General features: G+C 40.5%; 1 protein-coding gene across 3 annotated transcripts in view; it reads left to right on the top strand.

Moving 5' to 3' along the window:
* LOC141115190 (uncharacterized) overlaps positions 1-18,212 on the top strand; it is a 158,740-nt gene that overhangs the window by 55,928 nt on the left and 84,600 nt on the right. For all 3 annotated transcript variants that reach the window (XM_073608452.1, XM_073608454.1, XM_073608453.1), the window contains exons 8-10: positions 10,152-10,209; positions 12,148-12,236; positions 14,306-14,381. In XM_073608452.1, coding sequence (XP_073464553.1) covers positions 10,152-10,209; positions 12,148-12,236; positions 14,306-14,381 — 223 coding nt within the window. The remainder of the gene's footprint in view (positions 1-10,151; positions 10,210-12,147; positions 12,237-14,305; positions 14,382-18,212) is intronic.

The following is an 18,212-nucleotide window of genomic DNA, read 5'->3' on the forward strand; positions in this document are numbered from 1 at the left end:
GACAGGAGACCTCAGCCGGGCCAGCGGTGTGAAGATGGAGGGAGAGGGATGAGCGGCAGCCACTTCTTCAGCAGAGAAGTGTGCTTGCACCAGCTAAACACATCAGAACTAAGCCCATCCACTCTTTCCTAGCAGCAGTAATACAAGTGCACCCTGCTCAGCGGCCGACTCAGAGAGGCTCAGGCCTTGCATTCCATCCACCTCGGGACCGGGACGAGTCACTCGAGAAACCCAAAGTGATACAACGGTTCCGCTAAAAGCACTGGCCTACGTCCTACGGACCGCTCCAATCAGTAACCACCACAGGAAATGATTCTGCGCCCCAAGGACACTTTAAAGCAAGGGTAGGCAACCTCGGCCCTCCAGCTGTGGTGAAACTACAAATCTCATCATGCCTCTGCCTCTAGGAGTCATGCCTGGTATTGTCAGGGTCTTGCAATGTCTCATGGGACTTGTAGTTTCAAAACAGCTGGAGGGCCGAGGTTGCCTACCCCTGCTTTAAAGGAAGCCAATTGACCTTCTTAGCCGCAATCACAAGATTGCAAAAATGTGATGCTTCCCATAGACACCTGTGTGTCTGGAACCCTGCACACACTTAAAGAATTTTTAATTTTTTACATTTTTTTATGATGAGTAGCTTTGGGGAGGGTGGCACCCCTGTGCCCCCTATTGACAGGTTGTCCCTGCCTACCAATAAACATGTGATTATGAACCTCCCTGCCTCTTTAGCACCCCAACACAGCCCTGAACACCACTGGCAAACTTTCTGCTACTCAGGAACTCTGCCACTTCATACTCTACAACTGTTCCCTCTTAACACCATTGCAGGGACATGCGCAGAGAATGAGAGGCGGAGTCTGGGGCTTCTGATGACATGACCTCCTTCCCAGTGAGACTGTAAATTCAGCTCATCTCCCAGAGACTCAAAAGATTTGCTTCAACTGCATGGAGACCTGATGGAAGACCCTCAAAACCAGTTGCCTTCCGGTTGTCCTGAATGAATTCACAGTGATGTACTTGGAAACTAAACTTTATTATAAAGTCAGTCAGACATTTTGGGGATTGGCTTTACTAAAAGCAAATAAGATCTTCACTTTGCATGAGAATTTGCCTCAGAACTTAGTGAAGGAAATTAATTAAACTTTGCTGACTTCCTTTATCCAATCATGTCCAAGAAATAATGCTGTTTTTTTTTTTTAACTGTTCCTTAAACGTGATTGGGTATTCTTTGCAAAGTGAAACTTCACCACATTCTCTAAGGTCTAGGGCAAATTCCCATACAAAGTGCAACTTCCCATGCAAATTCAAAAGCCTATTTGCCTTTAGTAAATCAACCCCCCGGTCACTGAGGGCATGGTGCATATTATGTGTGTTCCAGAAGGAAGAGAAAGTATACATTTTCTGCCTAAGAGGAAAAAGGAGGTCAAACACGGAAATTTATTACAAGCCTACTCACCAACTCCATTACTACAGAGGCCTTCCAATGTGTTAGCCACCATGTAGAAGTCCATCAAAGTATTAAAATGGAAATACATACAGTATATGGAGGTTGTTTTACATGCCAAAAAATTTGTATTTCTGTTCATCTGGTAATTATATGTACGCAGCCATGAAAAGCAGTAGAGCCAGGTTGGTGACATGACTTTAGGTGTTGCAGCCTGGTCCTTATCAGAATGAGATCATCTCACTATTTACTCTGCTCTCTCCTCCTGTTAGCATGTTCCTTGTTAGCACACATTTATGCAGCTGACATGATTACTGCCCCCCCCCCCCAACTTCAGGGCTTCAGAAGAGGCTGATACGAAGTCAAATCTGGTTACAACAGTTGAATACAAAAATGCAGTTAATACATTTTTATGAATACATAACTGTATTAATTGGCGTTTCATAGGATTTCAGATTTCTGTTAATATTTGCCTGCAGTTTAGTGTCTGTTACATGGAGACAGTTCATTTCTGAATGCAAGGTTTCAAAAAATGCTCTTTCCATCAGGTCACACACTACCCTTTTTGCAGACCTGGTGATTTGTCTGTTAACTAATTGTTTGAATTCCCATTGGCTTTATACTTTGTAGAAGGATTGACCTCAAATTCTACATTTTGTCAAAGATTTGGCTAACACTGCATCCCAGCCACATGTCAGCTAAGTGTTTTATACAACTGCTATAGATCTCATTATTTATGATACAATCCAGATGCCACAAGGTGATGACTTATACAAGGATATAAAACTCTGAAAATAATATATTGATTAGGTTGGAATTTAGTTAAAGTTAAAGATAAGATGAAGAAAGTTTATGACCAACTAAGCCTTGTGGTTCAGAGCTGTCACAAAAAAAATCTAGTAGAATCAATGATTACAGCATGGCATGCCAACGAGCTGAAATGGATTTACAGTATATAACAGAGTTCACATCCTATGTAGAGGAAATTAGATGTAAAGATAGGCAAGGCTTAAAGGAATTACAGGCTGGAGTCTATAAAGCATTGGATCTGTGCCAGAGTACATTAGACTCTGCTCAACACATTTAATAAAATACCAGAAAAGATGCTTATTAATTTGAACAAGGGCTTGCATAATAAATCTTGCTGGCATTCACATGCTACGCTTCTTGAGTTTGCTTTTATGAAATCATTTATTTATGTCAAACAGTGTTTCAGTGCTTTATCAGACGCATAGAACTATCCAAAATAAATACAGGAAACTTTATGATGAAAGAAAGGGGTTTGCTAGGTGGTTAATGATATTTTCTGCCTTCTAGAACAGAACCTGTTTTCTGTTGCTGTAATTAAAAATAAAATGCTCCCTTCATTAAGAAAATGTATTCCAAGAAAGAATTGAGGATGCCATTGCTGACCTTATGAAGATTCCTGTTGCCTGGATGTTATGCTGAATCAGTGGTCAATGACCTGGAATCAGTTTGCGCTTTAGAAGCTCCGACTTCAAGCCCAACCAACTGCATCTTAATCTCTGCAATGCTCATCATATCTCTGGTGCTGTACCCTACAGACTCACTGTTCTGCAATCCATTGCTGGTCCTTTCTGGAGTTGAATGATGCCAAGCAGCATTCAAACCATTTCCTGTAAGTCCAGGACAGGACATGCCCCCTGAGGGTGCATTATCCAGTTATCCTTGGTGCACAAAATAATCATGGCAGTATTAGCAGCAGCATTGAGGACCACCAACTGCTGGAATAACAAGAGGAAGAAAACCTGTGACATTGCATAAACTGAATGAAGATAGATAGATAGATAGATAGATAGATAGATAGATAGATAGATAGATAGATAGATAGATAGATAGATAGATAGATAGATTTAGCTCAAGTGGATAGTTGAATTTTTGTGCAGTGAGTCCACATCAGACAGGCGTTTATAGTTAAGGGCCTGGTAGCCCACGTTTATTAAAGGGAAAAAAACAAAAGTCCATCCAGGAATTCCACGCAGGGGTTTAACTTCATTTGGCACTCATAAATGAAAACATACCAAGGCACCTGGCTCTCTCTTGTCAGCAGTTCCTCTGCTTGCTCCCAACAGACTTATTGATTCTTTCCAGCCCCCTGGACTCACTGGTTTCCTTAGTCTTCCCGACTCTCAAGGCTGGCCAGCCTTTCCCAGTCCCTGGGCAAAGAATCCTTCTTAAACGGACTGCAGTCTCCCACAGGGCAGACCACTTTCCAGACACAGATCTGTCTTCCCACAGCACCAGAAGTAGAAAGCTGCTCACATTCCACCCTCCTTCCCTCACTGCTCTCACCAGTCTCTCGTTATATAGGCTGTGTGCATCTGGGCTCACAACCTGCTGGCTATCCACAAGACCCAGAAACAGGGTTGGAGATCCCGTCCCACCCAAGACTCTGAGGGATCTCCAAACTACAGAGCCCCATCTGGAAATAGCAAGATCCGGAGAAAGCTGCCAGAACAGTCCTCTCCTTTTCACATCTACGCTCTGTAGCTCTGCAATCCGCAGATATGCAAACTCTGTGTCCCTTTTAATCCCCTTTTTCCAGAGACAGGGACTCTCACTAGTACAATATGTATATATATATATATATATATATATATATATATATATAGTCAGGTCCATAAATATTGGGACATTGACACAATTCTAATCTTTTTGGCTTTTTTTTGGCTCTATACACCACCACAATGGATTTGAAATGAAACAAACAAGATGTGCTTTAACTGCAGACTTTCAGTTTTAATTTGAGGGTATTTACATCCAAATCAGGTGAACGGTGTAGGAATTACAACAGTTTGTATGTGTGCCTCCCACTTTTTAAGGGACCAAAAGTAATGGGACAGATTAACAATCATCCATTAAACTTTCACTTTTTAATACTTGGTTGCAAATCCTTTGCAGTCAATTACAGCCTGAAGTCTGGAATGCATAGACATCACCAGACGCTGGGTTTCATCCCTTGTGATGCTCTGCCAAGCCTCTACTGCACCTGTCTTAAGTTTCTGCTTGTTCTTGGGGCATTTTCCCTTCAGTTTTGGCTTCAGCAAGTGAAATGCATGCTCAATCGGATTCAGGTCAGGTGATTGACTTGGCCATTGCATAACATTCCACTTCTTTCCCTTAAAAAAGTCTTTGGTTGCTTTCGCAGTATGCTTCGGGTCATTGTCCATCTGCACTGTGAAGCGCCGTCCAATGAGTTCTGAAGCATTTTACTGAATGTGAGCAGATAATATTGCCCGAACACTTCAGAATTCATCCTGCTGCTTTTGTCAGCTGTCACATCATCAATAAATACACGAGAACCAGTTCCATTGGCAGCCATACATGCCCACACCATGACACTACCACCTCTATGCTTCACTGATGAGATGGTATGCTTTGGATCATGAGCAGTTCCTTTCCTTCTCCATACTCTTCTCTTCCCATCACTCTGGTACAAGTTGATCTTGGTCTCATCTGTCCATAGGATGTTGTTCCAGAACTGTGAAGGCTTTTTTAGATGTTGTTTGGCAAACGCTAATCTGGCCTTCCTGATTTTGAGGCTCACCAATGGTTTACATCTTTTTGTGAACCCTCTGTATTCACTCTGGTGAAGTCTTCTCTTGATTGTTGACTTTGACACACATACACCTACCTCCTGAAGAGTGTTCTTGATCTGGCCAACTGTTGTGAAGGGTGTTTTCTTCACCAGGGAAAGAATTCTTCAGTCATCCACCAGAGTTGTTTTCCGCGGTCTTCCGGGTCTTTTGGTGTTGCTGAGCTCACCGGTGCGTTCTTTCTTTTTAAGGATGTTCCAAACAGTTGATTTGGCCACACCTAGTGTTTTTACTATCTCTCTGATGGGTTTGTTTTGTTTTTTCAGCCTAATGATGGCTTGTTTCACTGATAGTGACAGCTCTTTGGATCTCATATTGAGAATTGACAGCAACAGATTCCAAATGCAAATAGCACACTTGAAATGAACTCTGGATTTTTTCTCTGCTCCTTGTAAATGGGATAATGAGGGAATAACACACACCTGGCCATGGAACAGCTGAGCAGCCAATTGTCCCATTACTTTTGGTCCCTTAAAAAGTGGGAGGCACATATACAAACTGTTGTAATTCCTACACCGTTCACGTGATTTGGATGTAAATACCCTCAAATTAAAGCTGAAAGTCTGCAGTTAAAGATTTCATTTCAAATACATTGTGGTGGTGTATAGAGTCAAAAAGATTAGAATTGTGTTGATGTCCCAATATTTATGGACCTGACTGTATATACACTATATTACCAAAAGTATTGGGATACCTGCCTTTACACGCACATGAACTATAATACTATCCCAGTCTTAGTCCATAGGGTTCAATATTGAGTTGGCCCACCCTTTAAAGCTATACCAGCTTTAGCTCTGCTGGGAAGGCTGTCCACAAGGTTTAGGAGTGTCTCTATGGGTATGTTTGACTATTCTTCCACAAGCGCATTTGTGAGGTCAGGCACTGATATTGGCCGAGAAGGCCTGACTCGCAGTCTCCACTCGAATTCATCCCAAAAGTGTTCTATCGGGTTGAGGTCAGGACTCTGTGCAGGCCAGTCAAGTTCCTCCACCCCAAATTCGCTCATCCATATCTTTATGGACCTTGCTTTGTGCGCTGGTCCAAATCATTTGGTGGAGGGGGGATTATGGTGTGGGGTTGTTTTCCAGGGGTTGGGCTTGGCCCCTTAGTTTCAGTGAACGGAACTCTTAAGGTGTCATCATACCAAGACATTTTGGTCTATTTCATGCTCCCAACTATGTGGGAACAGTTTGGGGATGGCCCCTTCCTGTTTCAACATGATTGCACACAAGTGCACAAAGCAAAGTCCATAAAAACATGAATGAGCGAGTTTGGGGTGGAGGAACTTGACTGGCCTGTACAGAGTCCTGACCTCAACCTGATAGAACACCTTTGGGTTGAATTTGAGCGGAGACTGCGAGCCAGGCCTTCTCGTGCACATCAGTGCCTGACCTCATAAATGTGCTTCTGGAAGAATGGTCAAACATTCCCATAGACACACTCCTAAACCTTGTGGACAGCCTTCACAGAAGAGTTAAAGCTTTTATAGCTGCAAAGGGTGGGCCAACTCAATATTGAACCCTAAGGAATTAAGACTGGTATGCCATTAAAATTCATGTGCGTGTAAAGGCAGGCATCCCAATACTTTTTGTAATATAGTGTGTGTGTATATATATATATATATATATATATATATATACATTTTTATAAATAAAGGTAGCAGGAATGTTTCGATGGAGGAGATCGAGTTGCTCGGCCTGTAGTTGGGCTTTCACTCTCACTTTTTTTATTTGCACCCTTGTTCATAGTCAGTGATTTAGAAATGTAGACCACCCTCTTAGGAACCATAGTTTAATTACACCCTCTGAGTATGACTCAGGGCCCAAACACCCAATATTACTGCATCGACCACTCTGATACACCCCTGACAAGGAATTAATGACACCAATGTAAGTGAAACAAATGGCAGCTTACACTAGGATAAAAATTCAGCAAGAAATAATAAAAAAAAGAAGGCAAACCCCTAACTCTATACAGAGACCTACTACACTAATGGTAACAGGAGAGACAATGAGCAACCAGGCCTGGTGATTGATACTTATTTTTGAGTCAGCTTAAACTGACCCCTAAACAAGACCTCTTCTTTGACTTAGGGGGACGTTACCAAGTCCCCCTAACATGACCTTGATAAGTCCAAGTCTGCCTGCAGCTTTTGCAGTGCAATTAATAACAGACTCTCAGTGTAAGGATACCAGAATTTAATCATTTCCTTAAATAGAACAAGAAAAAAAACTATTTTGACAGAGGACAACAATTATATTTTGCTTGGTTGGGGCCCTTATGGTGGTGCACGTCTGATGGAGTTCACTGTTCACTCCTGGTTAAAAATCAGTAGGCTGTTAAACAGATTAAACTAAAGCTAATGCGGATTACAGATATCAGTTTCAGTAGTGTAGAAAGTTTAGTGAAACAAAAAAAACAACAGGTGGGAGGAGAAAGGGAGATTATCCATGTAATATTATGAAGGTTTGGGTGGAGAACTAACAAAGTTAATGCAATTATCTGCAAGTGGTCTGATTGGCTGGGTGGGTTCTTGAAGGGATGGTAGAAGCAAATTGTGGTAAACTACACTGTATCTGTTAAACAATGGAAAGGATGGGCTAGCAACCCTCTCACCAGCTCCTAAGCTTTAGTGGTAGGTCCTGTCAGTGAAGGGGCCCCTCAAATGCTAATGCACTAACCTTGAATAGACTTGTTTGGATCTTATGCACCTAATTGGTGTCCCGGTTTGTCTGAGGGGACAGACCAGCGACTTAGCTGTGCAATTCCTGAACACTGCAGGTAGACCAGGACTTCTGCTGTGTGATTCCAGAACACTGCAGGTAGACCAGCAGCTCTGCGCTATGCTTTGGATGTGACTACAAACAGGTGGGCAATGCCTCCCTCTATCACTGGGCAGGTCAGGGACTGGCTGTGCGAGAAACAGGTGTTGCGGACTCCATACTCTGCTTCCCATTTGTCTCTGTCTGTAATTTGGTGCCAAGTGGCCCCCAATTTTCCAAGGTGGCTTTGTAAAAGTCTTCCTGTCTCCCCCTCTTTTTGTTGCAAAGACCCCTGGGAGCTGTAGCCACTTTCTGAGCATAAAGTAGTCCCACCAAGATCTGATAGAAATACATATCCCATGATTCTTCTCTTCAATACTCTCCTCCTCTTGGCATTTGGTCTAAACCAAACAGGAGGGGATAATGGAAGTCAATGAGAACTTAATGTGTGGACATGTTTGAACTTGTTTTCCCAAGTAATAGATACAGTTAGTCTTTACTCAATGAGCTTTATGCCAGCACCTGGCTACAAAAAGTATTGTAGTCATTGGATCAACATGACAGCTGGGCAGCAAATATATACATATTTTTTAATCTTTTTTATTAAAAGTTTTCTTTTAACAATTACAGTTAGACAATAACAAACAATACAACAGATGTCTCAGTTAAAAAAACAAAAAAGAACAATACCAAGTACAAGCAAAACAATATAGTGTAAAAAATATACAGTACAGTGATTGTGCATACCATAAGTCTAAAATGCTTAAGACTGGTACAAATTGTGTATAGCGAGAGGCATACCCTGGGCCTTCAACAGATAACCAATATGTAGTATCCTATTCGATATTCTAGTTTTAAACAAGCATATATTGTAAACCACATGCGATTGGCAGGACATTCACTATCTCCCCATATTCGGTTATCGTGGATGAAAAGGGGTGTGTGGACTGATTAGTGGATAACCACAGGGACCAAGTTTTTTTACATTTCTTAGGACATCCCCTATGTTTATAGGTGAGCTCTTCTCTCCGTAAATTTAAATGTAGCGCTTTACACCATTGTAAAAATGTTGGGGGTGTAGGTAAGATCCATTTTAGCTAAATAAGTTTGCGGGCCAGGAACAAGGATTTCGTTCACATTAAATGCATTTCAGCAGGGAAGGTTTCTTCCGGGATGATTCCTAGGAGAGCAAATTTTGGGGTCTAAAGACACATGGGTTGAACACACTGTGAAAATAGACATCCAATATCGATTACATTTGGAGCAGTAAATATTTCTAGAATGGAAACTTTGCATTGACAGCTTCTGTATATATGCATGTATGTTTCCTTTAGTACAAATCCACATACTCAGATAGATTTTTTCTTTAAATATATAAATATAATACCTGTTAGGACCTTATAAACTTTTATTTGCATCAGAACTGGAAAAGGGACACAGCAATAAGTTTTGAGAGAGGCTCTAACTCTTCCCTATTAAAAAAAAAAAATACTTTAGCTGAGTTGTGCCTAATTTTACAGATGTGAGACTGGTATTCTACATTTTACCAACAACAAACAGTAGTTACGGTACTTTGCATTTTTGGTATTAGCTTCAGACATTATAATCATGCCAGTATAAACTAAGTAAAAATCCATGGACTGATTAGCTATTGGCAATTTAGGCAGCAGTCTGTAAGGCTAGTGTGATTTATATACCATGGCAGTCCCAGTCTGTCTTTATTCATAATGTGAATATATCGGTAAGTCACAGGTTCACCTTAAACTTCACTGGCTGATTTACATTTTGACCATTTAAACCATTGGCATTAAAAATAGATCATGTTCATTTGTAACCCGTGTGTAACCCAGTTATAACCTTATCCAGTGTTGTTGATTAGTCATTTTTTCTTATGAAATAAGAAATAGTATCTTACTGCTACCAAACTAATCATAATGTTGTAATAATGTGGGAGCAATTGACAATTGAGGTTTCTGGTACATAGCAATTGTTTGCTATTGATGGACAGATCTAAACACAGGTGGTGGAGAACATGAGTATCGAGTATCTGATTACAGACTTGTCTGCTATCTCATTGAGCATATGATCAGATCATGTCTTTTATTAACTAGCCAAAGTCTTTTTATTATGAGGACATAAATAGCAGCTGTCTCTTCTTAACATGCCACTGACTCATTGTATAGCACATTACTTGACTGATAATGTTTTTTTTTTTCACTGATGCAGTTTGTGACCTTCTATACTAAAAGCATTGTAAAGATTAGCACCAAAATGCATTAATTATAATAATTCCTTGGCTAATACTTGTGGTGGTCTATTTCTTGGCAGAAAAGAACCTAAGAGTACAAACCCACTAGGGAGTGACTTTCTGAAGGGCTTAGAAATGGTATGTTGCCAAATCAAAGATGTTTAAAATGCCCATTAAAATTGTTCATTGTAATATTGAATCTGAGTGTTTTTGTGTAAAATGGGTTTACATATGTTCATAGCAACTAAACAGACAATTGTAGGATCCTGGAAAAAAACAAAACACAAACAAAAAACCTTCCCCCAGAGTCAAACATAGATCACTACAATTATGCTCAATGTATATTTACCAAGTATCCTAAAGTGGAAGTATAGGCAAAGCTTTTTATTATTTTTTTTTATTTTGGATAGCGTAAAGGAGGTTTATTTTTGCCCTCTGTCTTCCATTAGGGGATCTACCTTCACTTCCTGTCCCATAGCCAAAATAAGGATTGAGAGAAAATCCCAAATTAAAGTGTTACTAACCCAACAACACTGAAATCAGTCTGTATATGCAGTAAAGGATGCTTGTTATACTTGTGGAACCTAAGGGGTTAATCCTCTGCATTGTGTAAAAATGCTGTCCTATCTTCTTCCACAGTTCCCAAACCATCTCCTGATAGAACAGAGCCTTGGGGGCAAGCTGCACATGCTCAGTTTGGTGTGTATTGCTAGAGAGTATTTTTTTCTTGGGAGAGTGCATGTGATCAGCACAGGGCCAATCAGCACTGTCCAGACAAAGGGTCAGGGGTCCTGCATCCTCATAGGACAATCATGGGAGAATGAAATCTCCTCCTACCATCTTCAGCCAGACACAGATAGAAGTCACAAGACTGTTCTAACTGTTGAGAAGAAAAGGTGTTTAGCCGTATATTTACTAAAACTATTGCATTTCCATGTTCTGTGTACTTTGGGAGACCAGATATAGTAAATGCAAGGTCCTGGGTTTAGTAACACTTCAAGGGGATCCCCCCCCCCCCCCCAGGTCACCAGAACTAGTGTCCCCATTGGAAGATTTCCCCTCTATAACTTTTCTGGACACATCCTAAAATTTTGGATTTCATTTCATTTTCACATTCAATGATAAAGGCAAACAGGACAAAAAAAAGAGTATGATTCTTCCTAACAATAAAAACTGACAGGTGTTGTAGTCCCTCTCTCCTCTATCCAAAACTAAAAAAAAAAGTTTTGCCTTTAGTTATACTTTTTATTGATACAAAAACTGAATACCTCCATATTTGGGAACCACAACTATGACATTCTTGTCAAACTTTAGATATAAAGAGTCTAAAATCCTTGTGATCGTCTTCAATAGCTGTCTCCATATACTATTCCTACACCCAAAACTCTCTTGCTACCTATTGATTGCCCTCTAACCAGGCCAGTTGAGACATGCTCTCTAACAGGCCCTATCATACCTTAACACCCCTTCTTTCCATCCTACCTATACATTCTATCATACCCCTCTACTCCTGGTTCTCTATCCACTATAGACGCTATCCATTCCTTCACCTCCACCTGGTTACTACGCTTTACTCCCCTATATAAAATAAATCAATTATAAACTGTGTGTGTGTATGTACTAGTCAAGCAAAAGAGCACATGCCCCAGTATCTTCATGACTGTGATGGCAACCATTACCAACTCTTTTATTTAAAAATAAATAAATAAATCGGACAAATATAAATACAGATATATGTCCTTACTTGAAAGAAAAAGAGGGGTTTGAACATCTCTGGGTTTGGTTTTGTAGGCTCATCTGATCCCATGGACCAAGTGTGTTCCCATGGCGCTTTTACTGCTGTTGCTAAGCCTGCTCCATCATAAGGCTTAGCACTATAATGGCAGTTCACTGTTCCAGTACAATATGGGGAAAAAATGTATTGGGCTTATTTAAAAAGGCAATTTCTTACTTCATCTTGTAGTAGAATGCCCCTGAATTCTGTTATGATTTGTATGGGTCATGATCATAGCTTGTATGTTTACATGTTTAAGATATTACCCCAAAGATTGTTATCATGTGTACATCTCGTTGCAGGATGATCCTCTAATGGATGACATCATAAAAGAAGTAATGAGTGCAAATTTTTCTTACCAACCCCAAAAGAGGGATCCGGCTATAACAGAGTATCCTTTACTTGTCATTTTAAGCAGATATTAGCTTTCATAAATGATTGGATATTCTGTCTGTGGTGCACTCTTATTAGTTAGCATTGTTCCTAGGACTATGGAACACATCTCTCATGTGTTATGGCAATGAGAGGGGAGGTCTACCAGGTGAAAAAAAAAAATAATGAAAAAGAGACTAACTAATGCAGCCACCTCCCCTAAGGACTATTTTTGTGTTTTTGATATGCTTCAACAATTACTTATAAACAGGCTTTAACATAACTATTTAAAATAAATAGGTTTATTAACAAAAATGAATTGAGCGTTATAACTTTTGTGTGTGTTTCTACTGTACAGTGGGGACGGAAAGTATTCAGACCCCCTTAAATTTTTTACTCTTTGTTATATTGCAGCCATTTGCTAAAATTATTTAAGTTCATTTTTTCCTCATTAATGTACACACAGCACCCCATATTGACAGAAAAACACAGAATTGTTGACATTTTTGCAGATTTATTAAAAAAGAAAAACTGAAAGATCACATGGTCCTAAGTATTCAGACCCTTTGCTGTGACACTCATATATTTAACTCAGGTGCTGTCCATTTCTTCTGATCATCCTTGAGATGGCTCTACACCTTAATTTGAGTCCAGCTGTGTTTGATTATACTGATTGGACTTGATTAGGAAAGCCACACACCTCAAGAGGTCAAAGGAACTGCCTGAAGAGCTCAGAGACATAATTGTGGCAAGGAACAGATCTGGCCAAGGTTACAAAAACATTTCTGCTGCACTTAAGATTCCTAAGAGCACAGTGGCCTCCATAATCCTTAAATGGAAGACATTTGGGATGACCAGAACTCTTCCTAGAGCTGGCCGTCCGGCCAAACTGAGCTATCAGGGGAGAAGAGCCTTGGTGTGAGAGGTAAAGAAAAACCCAAAGATCACTGTGGCTGAGCTCCAGAGATGCAGTTGGGAGATGGTAGAAAGTTGTAGAAAGTCAACCATCACTGCAGCCCTCCACCAGTCGGGGCTTTATGGCAGAGTGGCCGACGGAAGCCTCTCCTCAGTGCAAGACACATGAAAGCCCGCATAGAGTTTGCTAAAAAACACCTGAAGGACTCCAAGATGGTGAAAAATAAGATTCTCTGGCCTGATGAGACCAAGATAGAACTTTTTGGCCTTAATTCTAAGCGGTATGTGTGGAGAAAACCAGGCACTGCTTATAACATGTCCAATACAGTCCCAACAGTGAAGCATGGTGGTGGCAGCATCATGCTGTGAGGGTGTTTTTCAGCTGCAGGGACAGGACGACTGGTTGCAATCAAGGGAAAGATGAATGCGGCCAAGTACAGCGATATCCTGGACGAAAAAACCTTCTCCAGAGTGCTCAGGACCTCAGACTGGGCCGAAGGTTTACCTTCCAACAAGACACTGACCCTAAGCACACAGCTAAAATAACGAAGGAGTGGCTTCACAACAACTCCGTGACTGTTCTTGAATGGCCCAGCCAGAGCCCTGACTTAAACCCAATTGAGCATCTCTGGAGAGACCTAAAAATGGCTGTCCACCAACGTTTACCATCCAACCTGACAGAACTGGAGAGGATCTGCAAGGAGGAATGGCAGAGGATCCCCAAATCCAAGTGTGAAAAACTTGTTGCATCTTTCCCAAAAAGACTCATGGCTGTATTAGATCAAAAGGGTGCTTCTACTAAATACTGAGCAAAGGGTCTGAATACTTAGGACCATGTGATATTTCAGTTTTTCTTTTTTAATAAATCTGCAAAAATGTCAACAATTCTCTGTTTTTCTGTCAATATGGGGTGCTGTGTGTACATTAATGAAGAAAAAATGAACTTAAATGATTTTAGCAAATGGCTGCAATATAACAAAGTGTGAAAAATTTAAGGGGGTCTGAATACTTTCCGTCCCCACTGTAATTTTCAGTTGTTGTGAAGGAACATTGTAAGATAAATACGTAAACTAGTAGATGACATTCTACCTAGTACTGTATGTTTTTTTTTGTATTGTACAAACTTGTACTTTGTATTTTAAGTTCATTTTCTTTTATCAAAATTACTCCAAGACGAATACAAAAACTGAAATTGGAATCATCTAGAGATCATGTTATCCTTCTCACAGAAGAGGAAATTATTCTTGAGGTTGGTACTCTAAATTAGTTATTCGGCTCTATGGTATATATAAATCATTTTATTGTTCTTTTTATAAACTATTTTATAATTACTAATCTAATACCTGATTATGGTTGATTTGAACATTTTAACCTTAGCATTAGTGCACCTGTAGGCAGGTGAAGTTAGCCTTTTTGCCTGTAGGTGGCTTATCGCATGGGAAGGGGAATTTCATAAGCAAATTGATCCCTTTTTTTTAAATTTGGGCGATTCAACAGGGACTGGGTGAATTTTGATCCATGTGTGGGCAGTCAATGCCGCAGGCTATAGCCGGCAGTGCAGATCAATTGTGGGTAAGTCTCCCCACTATCAGAATACAATACCTTAGTGAGGAGGATTCCTTCATACACATCGAGTGTGTGGATGGGGGAATCAAGTTTTTTTTTTTTTTTCCAATCCATTGGTTGAATGAACAAAATATGACTCATCCATGGGCTTCCTAAGTGATTTTGTACAGTGCTTTGAGAATGGAAAATAGTCTGATTGGACACTAAATTCTTGAGAGACTTTAACGGCCTTTTTGGATGAGAGAACTTTTATATTAGGGACCCCATTTTGGTGTGCTTTTGGTGAGTGAATGGTCAGCGACTGGAAACCCCTTGTGAGGGACAGTATTTAGCAAAGGGAGAGGTTCCAGACCAGAAGGGATAGCTTGGGGCAGGCTCCTTGTCCATGCTCTGGTAATGGGCACGAAGGCATGGGGCAGAGCAAGCTGCAGAATCATCCTGTATATATTTCAGTAGGGGACACTACCCACTAAAGACGCCCTCTGGTAACACATCTAGTTAATACTGAGACTGTATTATTCTGCACCACTGTACATATATCAGTGCCAGAGATTGGTTATGTTTCTTTAACAACTTAGCTCAAAACTTATACAGGTGCATCTCAAAAAATTAGAACATCATTAAAAAGTTAATTTATTCCACTTAATTCACTCGCTGGTCATCTCTCGCCTTGATACTGCAACTCCCTTCTCATTGGCTTACCTCTACATAGTTTATCACCTCTTCAATCCATCACGAATGCTGCTGCCAGACTCATGCCAGACTCATCCACCTTACCAATCGCTCTGTCTCTTCTACCCCTCTCTGTCAATCCCTCCACTGGCTTCCGCTCGGCCACAGAATTAAATTCAAAATACTAACAACTACGTACAAAGCCATCCACAATTTAGCCCCCAGCTACATCACTAGCCTAGTCTCTAAATACCAACCTACTCGTTCTCTTTGTTCCTCTCAAGACCTCCTGCTCTCTAGCTTCCTCGTCACCTCCTCCCATGCTCACCTCCAGGACTTTTCCAAAGCCTCTCCAATCCTATGGAATGCCCTACCCCAATCTGTCCGCTTATCTCCTACTCTATTAGCTTTTAGACAACCCCTGAAAACCCTTCTCTTCAGAGAAGCCTACCCTACCCATACCTACCTAACTGTTTTTTTTTTTCATTTTCTCCATCAGCTCATCCCCCACAGTTATTACCTTTTGTTTCCACTTGACCCTCCCTTCTAGATTGTAAGCTCTAACGAGCAGGGCCCTCTGATCCCTCCTGTATTGATTTGTATTGTAAGTGTACTGTCTGCCCTTGTGTTGTAAAGCGCTGCGCAAACTGTTGGCGCAATATAAATCCTGTATAATAATAATAATAATAATTTCAGTAATTCAATTTAAAAAGTGAACTCATATATTTTATATACATGCATTACACACAGAGTGATATATTGCAAGCATTTTTTTTTTTTTTTAGTTTTGATGATTATGGCTTACAGCTAATGAAAACCCAATATTCAGTATCTTAGAAAATTAGAATATTACATAAGACCATTAAAAAAAGAATTTTTAATACAGAAATGTTGGCTTACTGAAAAGTATGTCTATGTACAGTATAGTATGCACTATACCAATACTTGGTCGGGGTTTCTTTTGCATGAATTACTGCATCAATTCAGAGTGGCATGGAGGCGATCAGCCTGTGGCACTGCTGAAGTGTTTTGGGAGCCCAGGTTGCTTTGATAGCTTTGTCTCATCAATACCCCACAGATTCTCTATGGGGTTTAGGTCAAGCGAGTTTGCTGGCCAATCAAGCACAGTGATACCATGATCTTGAAACTAGGTATTGGTACTTTTGGCAGTGTGGGCAGGTGTGGAAAATTTAGATTTCATTTGGAAATCAAGGTTCCAGAGTCTGGAGAGGCACAGAATCCAAGTTGCATGAGGTTCAGTGTGAAGTTTTTACAGTCAGTGATGATTTGGGGGGCCATGTCATCTGCTGATGTTGGTCCACTGTGTGTTATCAAGGCCAAAGTTGACACAGTCCTCTACCAGGAAATTCTAGAGCACTTCATGTTTCCCTCTGCTGACCAGCCTTATGGAGATGCTGATTTCATTTTCCAGCAGGACCTGGCACCTGCCCACACTGCTAAAAGTACCAATACATGATTTCAAGATCATGGTATCACTGTGGTTGATTGGCCAGCAAACTCGCCTGACCTGAACCCCATAGAGAATCTGTAGGGTATTGTCAAGAGGAAGATGAGAGACACCAGACTCAACAATGCAGACGAACTGAAGGCTGCTATCAAAGCAACCTGGGCTTTCATAACACCTCAGCAGTGCCACAGGCTGATCACCTCCAAATCACGCCACATTGATGCAGTAATTCATGCAAAAGGAGCCCTGACCAAGTATTGAGTGCATACTATACTGTACATGGACATGCTTTTCAGTAAGCCAACATTTCTGTATTAAAAATCCTTTTTTTATTGGTCTTATGTAATATTCTAATTTCTGAGATATTGAATTCTGAGTTTTTACTAGCTGTCATCAAAGTCATCAAAATTAAAAAAAAAAAAAAAAAAAGAAATGCTTGAAATATATTACTCTGTGTGTAACACATCTATATAAAATATATGAGTTTCACTTTTTGAATTGAATTACTAAAAGAAATTTACTTTTTGATGTTATTCTAATTTTTTGAGATGCACCTGTATAAAGGATATTGATGCATTGTACACTGTGTGATAATGATAACTCCCAAGCTGGGTACCTAAAATATGCCCTAATAAGCTCTCTGTCAGGTTCAGAGGATTTTTCTTTTCTTTTTTTTCCCTGAAACTGATTGGACATTTCAAGGTAAAGCAGACTTAAATAATAATTGGTACCAAAAAGTAGAGGTGAGTGAACCAAGCAAAGTTTGGTTCAGTTTATGTGTTCCTAACAAATGCAAAAATCCACAAACACTGAACATAGTACCAAAACCCAAATGAAGTCTCTGGGAGCCATAGTCGAACTCTCTGTTGACCCAAACCTGAAGCTCATCCACAACGCTGTATCCTGGCCTAGGCTGACAAGGTCCAGGCCTAGGGCAGCACTTTGCAGGGGGGAAGCACAGAAAGAGTCCCTTCCAGCTTGCGCTGTTTATCTTTTACCATCCCTGTCCCATTGCAGAGATTTCCCTTCACTTCCTGCCCCATAGCCAAACAAAAAGTGAGAGGAAATCTATGCAAATTAGGGGAATCCATTGCCCCCCCAGGCCCTCAGAAATAGTGTCCCCACTTGAAAAATTCAGGGCGGTTCTTAAACAGCAAGGGGTGTGGCCTTGACAGGAAGGGGTGGGCCATATTTAAATTAGGGGGTGCACAAGTTTAGTCAGGCCTAGGGCAGCACAAAACCTAAATACACTACTGCTCATCCCTATAAAGTACTTTTTGCTGTAACCTATTAAAAATTTACTGCTTTAATGCAATAATACTTTCTATTCTGCCAAACCTGTGTATAAAAAAAAAAACTTTTTTATTCTGATAA

This window comes from Aquarana catesbeiana, linkage group LG01 (assembly GCF_042186555.1).
Source record: "Aquarana catesbeiana isolate 2022-GZ linkage group LG01, ASM4218655v1, whole genome shotgun sequence".
Classification (NCBI taxonomy): Eukaryota; Metazoa; Chordata; class Amphibia; order Anura; family Ranidae; genus Aquarana; species Aquarana catesbeiana.